Here is a 14,522-nt window from a genome sequence, read left to right on the forward strand (position 1 = left end):
CAAACAAAAAATTATTTTCTGCCCATGGGCCCGGGGATGGGGAGTCCCTGGGAGATGACCTGGCTCTCCTTCAGCTATGGGTGCCTGGCCCAACACTGCGGCCTCTGGCACAGCAGCTGCCAACAGAAGCTGTTTTCCTGTATCAGGAATCTTGCAGGACTCCCTGGGGGTGAGCGATGGGGACTAGGGCTTTGGAGGAACCACTTCCTGGGACACCAGCGCCTGGGCTGGAGGCCTGCAGGGTCCCAGCTGTGCTGTGACAGAATGCCAGGCAGGGTCCTGCCAGACACTCTGACACTGGTCCCCCGAGGCACCTTAGGCCTTCTCTTCTGGAGGAGCCGGCTACTCTGTTCTCCGAGCTTTGCTGAAAAACTTCATTCTTTAACTCTTAAACTCCATTATGGTTTAGTTTTTGGTTGTCCACCCTGCCCCCAACCCCGACGGTGAGCTCCTTGAAGGCAGGGCCCCCTCTTCTTCGCTGCTGTACCCCGAGCCCCCAGCCAGTTCTGGAACCCATCCTGGGCTTGTCAAAACTCCTTGTTAATGATCACAGGCCCCCAGAGGCTGCAGAAGCTCTTGTTTCTGGGCTTCCCTGTGAGGCTCTCAATGAGCCCCGCCGTCTGCAGCTTCTCTGAGGCCATGGGAGGAAGCCAGCGGGAAGACCTCTGCTGACACCGCTCAGGGCCTGGCTCCAGGGTAGACGTGGACCCACCTGTCACACCCACTACCTGATGGGCGGGGGGATGCAGCTCATTGCCAGCTCCTCTCTCCTATCTTTTACAACCCCAGGTTGCCACGTTCCTTTGGGGAAGCTAGGAGTTGGCCAACTTCTAGCTCAGCAAAAGCACAGATGTCTCCGTGAATACCCAACCCTCTGAAAACCTTGGTTGTCAAGCAGCATCGTCAGAATTGCTAAACACCACACCTGTGCTCCAACAGATGTTCCCTTTGTCCCCCGGGGATGCCTCCCGGGATCCACCCCCTCTCCCTCCTCTGCTTTCCCCATGTTCCCACTCTTTCATGCGTGTGCAGACAATAGTGACTAAGCAACTCAAGAGCAGGGGCTGTCCCTGATCGTTAGTTCTCAGCTGTGCATACAGTCGATGCTCAGTCAAGGTCGAGAAAAAGAAGATGGGTGTTGGGGGAATCCATCCACTGCTATAAGCCCCGCCAAGACAGAGAGTGGAGTTGCTGTGGTCTGCTCGGCCGCAGTGTTCCTCCAGCTGACCCCAGCTGTGGACTACCAGGCTCCAGAACCCCCTTACCCCCCAAGGCAGAAACAGAACTGCCGAAAAGAGCCCAGTGGACATGAACCTTCTAAGATGACCTTCACCTCTGGGCCTCGTCTGTCCTACATTTCTGCTCTGCTGAGAACTAAGCCGCGATGTCTGGGAGTAATCTGCCTCCTGGAAACATACCAGACGTCTGTCAGGACCGCCGGGCTTGGCCTGGGCATTTTACCACGTCAAAGGCCGAGCAGTGCTCAGAAAACCAGCCGTTTTCTACACAAGTGCTTTATTTATTGATTTAAAACAAAATTTTTAAATCCTCATCTTGAGAGCTGCATGGATTTGGGGCAGTGTGTGAAATCTTTTTTGTGTGTGTTTGATGTTGTTGAACTAAGTTTTATGTTCTTACCCAACTGATAAATTACACGCGGATGTGTTATTTTACAGTGAATTACACACAAAGTCATGTTTTGAAAACCAAAATCCTCTGCCAATGTGTCTGGCATGCTTCTAAATCAGTGGGGAACGATTTTGTGAAACTGAGTGTCTTTTAGAAGTTTTTATAATACCCTTTAAGTTATCAGTTTGTACATTTGAATTTTGAAATGCTGTTTTTATCCTTGTTCATTTATCTTTATGGTGTGGAGACACATTATCGGGCAGGAGTTGAAAAAAATCTGCAAACTGGAGTCACTCTGTTTGTGTCTGAGGACCAGATATGCTCCCACGAGCGGTGGGATCTTGTCACTTACCCTCACTGCCCCTCAAGGTTTTTATCTGCCACACAAGATGACGACAGCCATGCTGTGAAGGAATAAATACAATCCGCCGGCAGGTGGACACTGTACATCATGACGTGATTTTCCAAAGGTAGTTAGTATTGTTTATTGAAGCTCTATTATATGATATTCTCATCTAAGAGTCCCTTCTCTGAAAATTTTCAATCCATGGTGACAGAGAAAGAAAACATATGAATGAATGGGTGAATGAATGAATGGATATGGACTGGGGGGAGGGAAAGCATATCTAGAAAGGAAAAATGCACTTAAAAACAAAACCAAAAGCCACAGACATAAACAAAGAAAATTTCATGTGCTCACAGAATCTTTGCAGTTTCCACTGGTAGGTACTAAAAGGTTAACGTGAAAACAGTCTCTTTTGGAAAATCTTTAGAATGACTTTGAAAAAATATTTAGTGTCTTTTTATTCTTTGCACTGTGATAACACTGGAATTTGCTTAAAGCTGTTAGTTAAATCTTTTCCCTTAGGGAGTAGAAGTGATAGCACAATCTTTAAAAGCATATTTCTAAGATGAGTATTTTTGCTGCTAGTTTATTGTTTTTGTGGCTGAGGAAAGGGGTGTAGATCTGACAGATAACATGGGCTGAGAATATTTTTAGTGGTTTCTTCTTGTGAGGACACATATGCCTAGCTTCCTATATAAGTATGTGTTTCTAGGTGAGAAACGAACTGACCTGTGTCGGGTGGGTTCAGTAGCTTTACCCCCACAATCATGGGACACAACAGACCTACTTGACCCGGGCATGGGGGCTTCACAGTCCTTGCTGTCACTCATGTGGTTCCAAGCATCTTGCAGCTTTCTGATGTGTGACTTTGGGAAAGTGACTCAACTAATTTGAGACTCTTTGTTGTGAGGGATTTCATGACGTGACAGCTTTATAAAAGACACAGATGTTGAGTCTCTGGAGAGGTGTATTCAATTGCCCTATGTTGAGGCAGTACATTCCAAGAGAATTAGCAGGAAGAGGGACCAGTCATGCCATCTTTTGGTGTGGCAGAGAAAAGCTCATGTGCCCCGCCCTTTTCATGGTAGAAGCCATGTTGCTGGGATACATTTGCTCAGCTTGGACTACATTTCCCAGGCTCCCTTGCATCGAGGTGGAGCCATGTGACTAGTTCTTGCCCAGGGAATGAGTACGAAAATGCTTTGCATGCCATTTCACTGCTGAGGTGGTTAGCAAGCAGGTGCACTGACATTTCCATTCTCTCTTTATCTGCTGGCTGGAGGTGAATGACCCAATGGAAAGCTCTACAAGGTCCTAGAGAATCACAGAGCCACAAGGTAGAAGGAGCCTTGGGGTTCTGAAGGCCTCCCACAGCCAGGACACTACATTGTGCTGTTGTGTGATGAGACGTAAAACTATTGCATTAAACCACCTCAATTGTTGGTTTACTTGTTATAGCAGTGAGTGCTGCCCTGACAAACATGTCAGGTTTCAGAAAGGACACTCTTACAACCAGACCGATGCTGGGACGCAAATCCCTTTGACACTGACATACCACAGGTATGTCATCAGGTTGGATTAGCGTTCCTGGCCTATATAAGACACACCCTCCTAATCCATAGACTGGTCGCTAGTCATGTTTCCATCCATTCTCCCGGCATTTGAAGTGGGCTGTGCAGCCGAGCAAGTTTAACACACTTGCCCAGGTCTCAATAGGAAAACTGCCTAGGCAGAAAACACATCACATACTGCGTGCTGTGCTATAGGCTTTGTGACTCAGTGGCTCGGCTGCCCCAAATGGGCACACACCACTTGACTGATGGGAGGCAAAGCTGAGTGGCCATGTGATAGCCGAGAAGCCTCCGAACAGCACTTCTGCAACCCACAGACCAACTAGATGCTGCTTAAAACACTTACTTGTCTCATCCAGCCTGTCCACGCTCTTCCAGCTGGGCAACACCAACTCCTCCCTGGGCTGCTGGCCCTGGTCCCCTAGCTGCCTTGATGCACTCCCCAGAGAAGGGGTTGTTAGGGCTTCTCCTTTGGTGACTGAGAATGCAGACTGGGATTGCTGTGGAAAGAACAGAGGGGAAGGGGGGTCACTCAAATGGCATGGTAACTGGCAGGAATGCCTTCAGCTTTGGGGCTGACACTGTACAGCGTGGAGAAGATGTGTTGGACAGCATGGGCTGTTCTCATGTTCAGGCTTAAAAGCTGCAAATAAGTACATAATGCATGTGAAAAGGTTCCTGATTATTCTGTTGCAAGCCGGCCAGGTGTTCTAGAAAGCATCACAGAGGTAGTGGAACCAGACAGAGCCAATTCTCATTCAGCTGCTTTTTAGCCAACCATTCTCCGAGACAGTATTTCTTAGGGCCACCTACGTATGATGAGAAAGGAAAGCGTCTTCCCCTCGAAGACTCCAAACCTGAGTTTTGGCAGTGTAAACAGTAAGTACAACGTAAGTGCTATAACAGATAAATGAACCAAGAATTGTCAGTCCACAAGCCTAGAACTATTCCAACATGTTCCCATTTAGTGCCTGAATTAAAGAAAAATAAACTCAAACATAAGGAGAAGTGGGAGAAATGGGATTTCAAATGACTGACAGAAAACATGTTTAAATTGTATCTCCTATATGTATATATATATATGTGTTACGAATATTATCTACAGTGAATTCGAAGCTTAAATGTTATAAAGAATTTCATCTAACAGAGACCAATTTTTTTCCTTTGTCGTTTAGTATAGGAATTATCTTTTACTAGTGATTTATTTTGTTCTCTTTATATCGATAAGCCGAGAAGGGGAGGGCAAAGCCACTGGAAGCATCCATGACTGCAATATGAAATAAAGTACCCATCTCTAACTCAGGCCCCGTGAGCTGTCTGTCTCCACCTGCTGGCGGACCTCAGTGCCAGCAGCCCCACTGCCTTCTCTCGTAGGGAGAAATGTGGTCACCCTAGTAAATTCCGTCCTCTCCCACCACAGGTGCTAAGAATGGGAGACAAAAGGACAGCTGTGGGTAGGGCTCCTGGGGTGGCTGGAGCTGGACTCAGGCTTCAGCTGAACCTGGGCTCCAACATCCCCTCTGCTACAACACCTTGGCCAAGTGACTTAATTTCTTGAGATGGGCAAAATTAACCTTGCCCTGCACACTGTAAATGCATAATAAGTGGCAACTTAAAAAAGCTGTTTGAGAATAACAAAGACAAATAGCAAATATCAGCACCAGGATATTTGGGGGTGGGGGGCAACACTGATCTCCATGACCGGAGTTTGGGGAGAAGACAATGCACTCAGCAGCCTCACCTCGAAGGATGGTTAGCCAGCGTAAGAAAAGACAGAGCTAGCTGAGGGTCAGGGTCCAGCATCCCATCATCACAGCCAGGGCCCAGGAACTCTCATATGTAGGGCGCTGGCACATTTTGTTGGAGAGGGTGGTACAGGCCAGTTCTGGTTCAGAGAGTCCTGGGAAACCTCTGCTGTTTCCCCCTCACCAGACCCTGGGGCCAATCTAGGAGGAAGATGGACTTATAGAACAAATATGGACCCTCTAAACTGTGTACCCAGGGTTGCAGCTTGCCGCTTATCCCTCTGATGACAGAAGAGAGCATGAGGGGCCCCCAGACCTGCCTTTCAATGTAGCGTCACAGGTCAACTCGGCCCAGGGTGGATGAGCTCTCCCCATCTTATCAACTTGATAAGATTCTGTGTATATTCAGTTCGAACAGGCCGTGGTCTGTGAGAAACGCCCTTCCCCAAGCTGGGCTGGGGTCCTGGGCTCCCTCTGGGCTTATCTGTGCTACACTGCGTTCTCCTGCAAACATCTGTCTCTTGCCTGGTGTCTCCATGAGACTGTGAGCAACTGAGGGCAGTCCAGGGCCTATTGATGGTGACACCCCCAGCCCTTGGCACAGGAACTGGTACGGAACTGGGAATAAATGAGTGTTTGCTGTGGAGTGAATGTGACTTGGGGTGGGCTGCAGGCTGGGTTTTCAGAAGCGTCTGATTTGTTTTCTTTACTCATTTCTTGGATAAAATTAGGGAGCAAGAGAAAGAAATAAGAAGTCCACTGTCATTCCCACTTACATCACGGAGAGCAAGGTCTTACTTGGAGGAGAGCCAAGCTAACACACACACACACATCAGGTGGCTTGCAGCCGGGCGTCACTTCCTTCCCTCCCAGGGCATGACAAGCACCGATCCGTCCCTAGGGTCCTGCACAGCTTTGATGCTTGACAACATCCAAGGTGTTCACGGGGTTGGGTCTTCAGGGAGCCACCTAGGATTTTGCTAAATCCTTGACAAATGGTAAGTGGCTATCAGAGAAGACAGAGGTCAAGACTGATGGCCAACTGGCAAGTGAAGTTATTAAAAATGAAGGAAAAAATTCTTGTATGATGAACCCCCATGTATTCAGGGGGACATACTGTTGAGACTCCTCCCACGTGAACTGGCAAGAAGACTCCCCTTCTGCGTGATCACACACTTCCCACAGTCTGTTAGAGTCGTACACCAATTTGTTTAATGTTTATAAAAGGGGGAAATATTTAATGTTTGATTTTGTAGTGGCTCAAATGGTATGTACACGTGTGCCTCCAGGAGGTGGCTGGCGTCTATTTTTATGGGACAAAAATGCTCCCCAATGTACAAAAGCCAAGACCAAGAAATGAAAAGTCCCAACAGGAAAGACAGATGGGATCTGTGTTCTTCACAAGAGACTTAGGGATGCCAGGCTTTTATTTCAGGCAAGCCATTGTTTCACATTAGAAAAAAACTATACCCTGATAACCACAAAAGGCCCCAAAGAACTGTCTCCAACAGGTCTCAGGACACTGCTGGCCCATAGTCTCCAGCCAGGGTGGAAAACTCCCCTTCTGAGACCCCAGACCTGGTTTCACTACAAATTCATTACAATGAACACACTGCCCAGTAGGTGGCGCCACAACAACGCTTTCACGCACCAGTTAGTACAAACTCGGAGGCTCCTGGGAAATGATGGGATAAGTTGATTATTTGCTCATAACCCTGGCTGGGCTCTCTATGCACACCCTTTCTTTCACACCCACAGCCTCTGCTTTTCTTCCCTTCCTCTTACCCACTCTAGGGTCCATGAAAGCAGCAGAAAGGCTGGTGATATCTGGAAGGGTTGGCCTGGGTTATAGCGTCTGCACGTTTATGCACAAGAGGAAGGCTGGGAATGGCTGGTGGACGGTACCAGTCCAGGAATGTCAGCATGCTAGCAAAGCCTCACAAAGATGCACGTGAGAATTTGGGCTTTCACACAGGCCCCGACTCTTAACTCTTCAGGCACTGAGTGATGAAATGGGTGGTGTGTCAGGTCGTGGGTCAGTGCCAGCTCCTCCTCCTGCTGTGTGGGATCTTGGGAACCTTCAGCTATTCTAAGTCTCAGTTTCCTCATTAAAGGATCAGTGTTATCACTGGTACATAGAAAGCACTCAGTAAATATTAGTCCGAACAAGAGCATTTATGAAGCTCTATCACGGAGCCAGTGCACCGTATCCATTCTCTCACTCAGTCTGATTGGGTGCGCAGGAGTAAACTGAGGCAGGGTTGAATAACTTGCCCAAAGCACGTGGGTGGTCGGGGGCGGAGACAGGGATTGACCCTGGGTCTGTCTGGCTCCAAGTCCATGCTCTTCTCCGCCCTCTTGGTGCTGTACCTGAGCCTTTCCTCAAAGCCAGGGGACCAAGCACTCCTGGATGACATGCTCCAATCCCGATAGCCCTGCCACCCACCGGCTCCGAGGCTCTGTGCATAACACAGAGTGTGATCGCCGGTTACCTTGGCTATACAGTTGTCCCTAACACGGGGGCTGGGGATGCCGACCCTGCAGGCAAAAACCTGTGTATAACTTTTGACTCCCCCAAAGCTTAACTCCTAATAGACTGCTGTTGACTGGAAGCCTTACTGATCACATAAACAGTCCATTGACACCTATTTTGTATGTTACATGTATTATATACTGTATTCTGACAATAAAGTAAATCAGGGAAAAGAACATGTTTTTAAGACCATCATAAGGATAATACATTTACAATATTTATTGAAAAAAGATCCACGTATAAGTGGACCTGCACAGTTCAAACCCGTGTTCTTCAAGGGTCAACTGTCCCTTCCTTCGCAGTCGCTGTGTCCCCGTGTTCTACCTATATGTCTCGGGTGGTGCTGGTGCTATGTATATGATTCTCCTCATGGTTGCCAGGCTCCCCGAGGCCCAGATCACGGCTTCAAAATAGTCTGCTGTCAAGGAGCCCACAACATAAAACAGGGAGAGGATGTTTTTAGCATCAAGGGTTTGGGCGCAAAGGGACCAGTAATAGAGGTCAGATGAATCAACAACCGAGACATAGCTTTGCTTTGTATTTGCAGGGTTAGGCATGGCCGCTAAACTCAATCCACTCATTATAATACTTTAGGTCTGTACTGTAGTCAGCCAAAGGAGAGAGCGAATGTGAGGGAGAAAATGACAGAGACACAAAGAGAAAAGACTGAGGAAAACAGAAAGCAATAGAGCAGGGACAGAGAAAGAGAGAGAGAGAGTCAGACAGGGACACGTCTTAGTCACTGGCTCTTGCTGTCACCATATTTCCCATCAATAGGATCACCTTCTTATTACAGAGATGGCTTTTTGTATACACGCGCCCAAAGAGACAGGCCTTAAATGAATTATAACCCCTGAGCTCGTTAGTTCCTTTTAGGATATTGCATCTTAAGGCTTTCAAAGCCGGATTGCCCTGACCCCCCCTACTGGCAGAGAACCACATACAATAATGGAGGAAATTAAAAGAGAACAATCACACTGAAGTTTCTTTCAAGAGAATAGATGAGAAATCCTGGCCGAACGGGAATAAATTAAGCCTGGGTTTTGCAGTTAAGCCTGAGTAGCGTGCTCTGCAGCATTCTGGGATTCGGCGCAGTTATTCTCTGTGCCAGACCTGCCCAGGTTGTTGGAGAACCTAGGAAAAAGGAGAAAGCAATGCCAGGATGCCACAGTTTAAGGCCCTGCAGGGCCCATAAGTCAGGAGCCTCATCGGGTGTCATAAAGAGGGCATCCTCAAGCCGGCAGCCTGCTGGCATCGCCTGGGAGCTTTCGGTCAGTCGGTACGTGTCTGCTCAGGCTCCACGCCAGACACCATGACCCAGAACTCGAGGGGGATCGGGCAGGTACGCTGAGTTCCATCCATTGTGAGCACAGCCACCTTCCGTGAGGTCCCCAAGAACCGAGACTTGGTCTGCTGCTTCGTCTGGCCAGTGTCTGGGTACATCTCTGCGTTATGCCCTCTGCTTATCACTCCTTTATCTAGACCCCTAGACAAATAAACATTTCTGGGAAGGTGGAAAGGTTCCGTATCTGCACTGTTCCACGGAGCAGCCACCAGCCACAGGAACAGTTGAGCACCCAAAACACGGTCAGTGCAACCGAAGAACTGAATTTTTAATTTGATCTAATTTCAATTTGAATAGGCACGTGTGTCTTGTGGCCACCGAACTGGACAGTGCAGCCCTAGAACCTCTGAGCTGAAAGGGGTCTTAGCAATCACTGAGTTCACCAACCTCATTTTATAGAGGAAGAAGTTAGCTCAAGGGCTTTGGAGCAGAAAAAACGTATCTGATGTCCAGCCAGCAGACGTGTGGCCTTAGTTAAGTTATGGTAAAGCAGTTTTCTCATCTATAAAATGGGTCCGATAATATGTGTCTCTCCACCTTGTGGTGGGAAGTAAAAGAAGTAACATGTGATGGGCAAATGGGATGCCTTCTCCTTAACTGATAGCTTTCCTGCCCCCTCCCCACAGGGGCCTCAGCAGCAGCTAGAGCCGTGGCCATCGTGCTGCACAACCCCTGGGGGTGCCAATCACACTGTGTTCTAGGGACTCCTGGAGTTGCACAATATGGTGGCTTTGGCAAGGGTCAGTCCTTCTCAGGTCCTGCCTCCTGGATGTGGTCCCAGCACAGGCGCCTTCATCACAGGGGACTAGGGTCAGCGGCTGGGATAAAGCATCAGCTGCCCAGCCACCCTGCACGGAGCACTTGAGGGAGCTGAATGTGCCACCCCTCCAGGGCCCCAGGCTGGCCCTGCTATGGTGCTGGTTAGAGGGGAAGGGCTAGGGGTCCCGGCCAAGGGGCATGAGGCCGGTGTCTGTCGCGGGGTCAAGGCCCAGGGAGTGACATCATACTGAAGTCTGAAGGCAAGCGAGGACAGAGACAAGGACAAACAGAGGAAGGGGTGAAATGTGGTGGGAAAGATGTCAGAGGCAAGGACAGGTCCAGTCACTTCCTGTGAGCCCCCGTGGGTGTCTGCCTGTGGCTTGTCTTCCAGGGTGGTCAGTGTGGGCGCTAAGGGTTACCTTAGTCCATCCTATCAGTCTGTTAATACGGATGGTTGGAGACTAATGGGGACAAGATTCAAACAGTGGAAGTGCGCTGGCTTCCGCGTCACCAGGACGGCTAGAACTTGGGGTAAGCCTTTCCAAGCAGACCGCTAATCAGGAATCACTGGATTCCTATCACGAGGGCTGGGTAAGGTATAAACTCTCCTTCCGGATAATGTTTTTAAAAGCTCTAATCAGAGTGCTTGTCTTTAAACCAAAACAGGAGCTAAAAATGGCCATTGATGAGAATCCTGGTGTTTTGATGGAACCCTAATCAACATATTCTCCTTCCTCCACAGGCATCCTGGGAACCAGAAGGGAAGGACTCCAGTGCTGACCATGACTAAGCCCCCACACAGTCACGCATTCTGCCATCAGTGGGCCGCAGACCTGTGTCTGCAGGGTGCCCACCATACAGCCAATGCTGAGCTGGCCCAAGGCCTGCACAAACGTGACCACCGACAGTCAGGGGCTATTTATATTGGCTGCTCAAAGGGGCAAACTGTGCCTGGGACCCCGCTGGGTGCTGGGGTTCTCTTTCTTTTCTTCCCACATTCAGGCCGCTTTGCTTGGGGCAGTTCTGATGAGTCCCAGCATGGATGGAGAAAGACAAAGCAGTCACGGCTTCTGACTGACATTGTTGAAAATAATATGCTGTTTACATATGGCAAATCACGGCACAGGGAGGACTCACAGGGAGAGGACAGGAAGGGACCTCCTTGATCAAGCATCCATGTTAAGGATGAAGGTCATGGTGACGGGGACCACCCAATGATCTCATCCCTTCGGTGAGGTGCCCAGGACACATGATCCGGGGGTTAATGTGTTATGCCGGGAAGAGTGCTCATGCAAGAGGTGTCTCATGTGGGCTATTTCCCAAACTATATCCTCAAGGTTCTCTCCCAGCCTGTCCCACAAAGGTGGACTCGTGCCAGGGAAGTGGACATAGCTTGCAAAGTGCTGTACATCAAAGATTCAAGGATTCTTTAAAATCCCAGAGAGCGGGGTGGTCAGTTAGCTCAGGTGGTTAGAGCACGGTGCTCTTAACAACAAGGTTGCTGGTTCGATCCCCGCATGGGCCACTGTGAGCTGCACCCTACACAACTAGATTGAAACAACTACTTGACTTGGAGTTGATGAGTCCTGGAAAAACACACTTAAAAGGAAAAAATCAGAGCGGGACTTTCATTAGGCCTTATTCTATAATCTAGAAATAAACCATATTCTGCTATTTGCCTGAGGAAAAACAGTAATAAATGAATCAGCTCTGTCTACACGGGTACTGGAGCCAAAGGGAAGATTCTGCTGTGTGGGAGGCAGGCGTTTGGCAAGACGGATTTTTCTGATGAGAAAAGAAAACCCTGAGACGTATTTGCTTTAGCACCCCAGTGGGAATCCGGAGCGACTCTGATTTCCGCCTCTAACCGTCTCCCTCAGTGAAGAAGCCCACGGCCACGCCTGCTTCCCGGGTGGACTAGAGCTGAGGGGCTGAGTGTGAAGCCCCCTTGGGAAGGAAGCGTCACTGCGTTAGGCCAGCGCTTGGCTGAGGAGGGTGGGGAGGCCTCTGTCATCCCTGGGGAAAGGGGATGCGGTGGCCGTAATCGCTGCCATGCCTAGTGTTGTGACTCATGGTGCGAGAGCCCGCTGTCCCACGATCTAAGGACACACACACAGTGCCTCTGGTCTCTAGGAGGTGGCAGGAATACCATTTCCATGTTTAGCTATAGACACAACAAGGAGACCTGGTGAGCATCTGGTGGGAAAACAGGCATTTCAAATCCAGAACTTCCCAATGAGACAGGAGACAGCGGAGTCTAGGAAATGCTCGGAGCCAACTAGTCCTGGCCCCACCACTGACTTCCAGTGGCTCAGGCTAGCTAGCTAGGCCTCAGTTTACTCCTCTGTAAAACGGGGATAATGTGGGGTGCTCTCACTTGGATCTAAAGAAATAATATGTGTAAACACCCTGTGCACATAGAGTTTATGTAAAGGAAGGTACCGGCCCCTCCCTTCTCTGAATGCCAATTCCATGTCCCGACTGAACCTCTCCACGAGGGCCCACTGTGAGCTGTCCCATAGGCGTATCCCCTCCTGCTTTGCTAACCAGACAACGAAGTCCAGGAGGACAGGGGCCGAGTCTCCTTTGTAGTTTGTTCACCTTGATGCCCAGCGCATGACAACAGCAGCAAAAGAAGCTGACAGCATGTCGACAAGGGAAGGTTCTGCCGATAAGTCAATGAAGTTAGATCTCTGATAAAGCCACAGACTTTAAAGTGACACTCCTTGTCACCTCCCATGCATCTGGTGTCTGGTGAGGACCTGGGGAGAGTTTATGCAGGTGACGCTACTGACCACCCCTCCTGGAACTGCGTGCCGACCATGTGCTGCTCTGCTCCCCCATTTGTCACTTTGTCCCGGTAGGGGATGAATGCCACTGACCCCCCACTCCCAGGAGTTGGGTAAACACTTGGCATTGTTCCCCCTTCCCCACACCCCACCCATCTGACTTTCGGCTTTAACTTGCACCTGTGTGTGACCTGTCCCAAGCTACGACTGCAGGCCCAAGGCTGATGGGACACAAGCCCTGCAGCCCGTCCCTGTCCCTCTGCCTCTTGCTGAGTCTCCTCCACACGGAAGGCCCAGCTTCACAGGCCCAGCCACTGCTTTGCACGTCCCCTGCTGGGGCTACTCAGATAACAAAGGGTTTCATGGGCCTGGTGGCTGGACGGCAGACAGGAGCAGGCCCAGACCGCCTGGTCACTAGAAGGCCACTGTCCCTTGGCTTACTGTCAGGGTGACAAACAGGCTGACCCACATCACAACTTCCCGACTGTGTCTAGATAGGACCATTTTGGTGATGCAAACGGCAGTGGCAATGCTCTTGCTGTCCCTTTTCAGTTTCAGAAAAGCAAGTGAGCTCCGTGATAAAGCTATTGTTTGCCCGCATGGGACTCAGTGCAACTCTTTCCAGAATGAATTTTTAAAAATGCCTATTGACATCTGTAGTTTTCCCAAATTGGTCTCTGTGTAAAAACCTACCCCATATTCTTCAATAGTCCATTGTGTTTCTTCTCTCTTGCCCCTTGGGGCCCCCACTCACACACATATTTCCTCTCTCCGTTGCTCCCTTTCCCATAGGCCCTTCAGGAAACTTTACACTGTCTGGAGGGCACATGAGTCAACTACAGATGGTTAAACATGCTGTCCCCATGTCTATGGGGACAGCATGCGGGACACCTGTGTTAGGCATGGTGGTGGTCAGTGGGGGGGCTTGGAGACTCACCCAGAGGGTGCCACCAGAAGCCTGGTGGCCTTCTGGGGAGGCTGTGGTCCCCTCGTCGGCTGCCTTGGCACTGCAGCTCTGGGGCTGTGACCACTCTGGCTCTTCTTCCATTGGCTGCTCCCCTTTGCTCTTCTGTTTTCTTATGATCTGAGGAGGTGGGTGACAAAGGGGACGAGTTATTGGAGAGGCCTCCAGATGCTATGCATAGTGACTTGGATGATCTTTGGGGTTTTTCTTTCACGCACGTAAGAGCTTAGTTTCAACAGAATGCCAGCCTATTTCAGATCTGCCTTATGATAAAACAGTACAACTACAGCCTTGAACATTCTATAGCACTTTACAGTTTACAAATAATCATTTTGTGATGTTAACAACTTCTTTTATGTATTAAGTGCCTAGTATGTGCCAGACTGTGGGCTAGGCACAGTAGGTGCTTTGCCTCATTTAATCCTCAAAATACTTCTAAGAGCTGCATACTATAATGGTCCCCATTTTACAGATGAGGAAACGGGCTCAGAGAGGTTAAGTTATCAGTTAACGCCGCACAGCTCATGAATAATGGGGCTGGATCTCAAACCTAGAGTCTCTGGCTGTGAATCCTCATTTTAGGAAGCATCGGGAAGGCCTGTGAAGGGGGCAGATACAAGAGTCATGAGGGATAGCTTCAGCTTGTGTGCACCCTTGCTGTCTTGGGCAAGGCCACTGGGATTTAACGAGCCCATTTGTACAAAGGTCTCTGGACCCCAACTTCCCACAGACAGGAAGCATCTGAGAAAACTGCTGGGCCACCAAGAGGGGCATATTCTCCAACGCCTTTTCAGACCAGACGGGGTGATGAGAGGAAGGCAGAGAGCCAAGAAGGACAATG

At 49.4% G+C, this 14,522-nt stretch overlaps 1 protein-coding gene across 4 annotated transcripts in view; it reads right to left on the bottom strand.

Annotated features, from left to right (window-relative positions):
* Positions 1–14,522, bottom strand: part of MYRIP (myosin VIIA and Rab interacting protein) — a 224,722-nt gene that overhangs the window by 42,380 nt on the left and 167,820 nt on the right. For all 4 annotated transcript variants that reach the window (XM_019727577.2, XM_019727578.2, XM_019727576.2 and 1 more), the window contains 2 exons: positions 13,655–13,801; positions 3,893–4,046 (listed from right to left, as the gene is read on the bottom strand). In XM_019727577.2, the coding sequence (XP_019583136.2) occupies positions 3,893–4,046; positions 13,655–13,801 (301 nt within the window). The remainder of the gene's footprint in view (positions 1–3,892; positions 4,047–13,654; positions 13,802–14,522) is intronic.

The sequence above is a fragment of the Rhinolophus sinicus genome, linkage group LG10, assembly GCF_036562045.2.
Source record: "Rhinolophus sinicus isolate RSC01 linkage group LG10, ASM3656204v1, whole genome shotgun sequence".
NCBI lineage: Eukaryota > Metazoa > Chordata > Mammalia > Chiroptera > Rhinolophidae > Rhinolophus > Rhinolophus sinicus.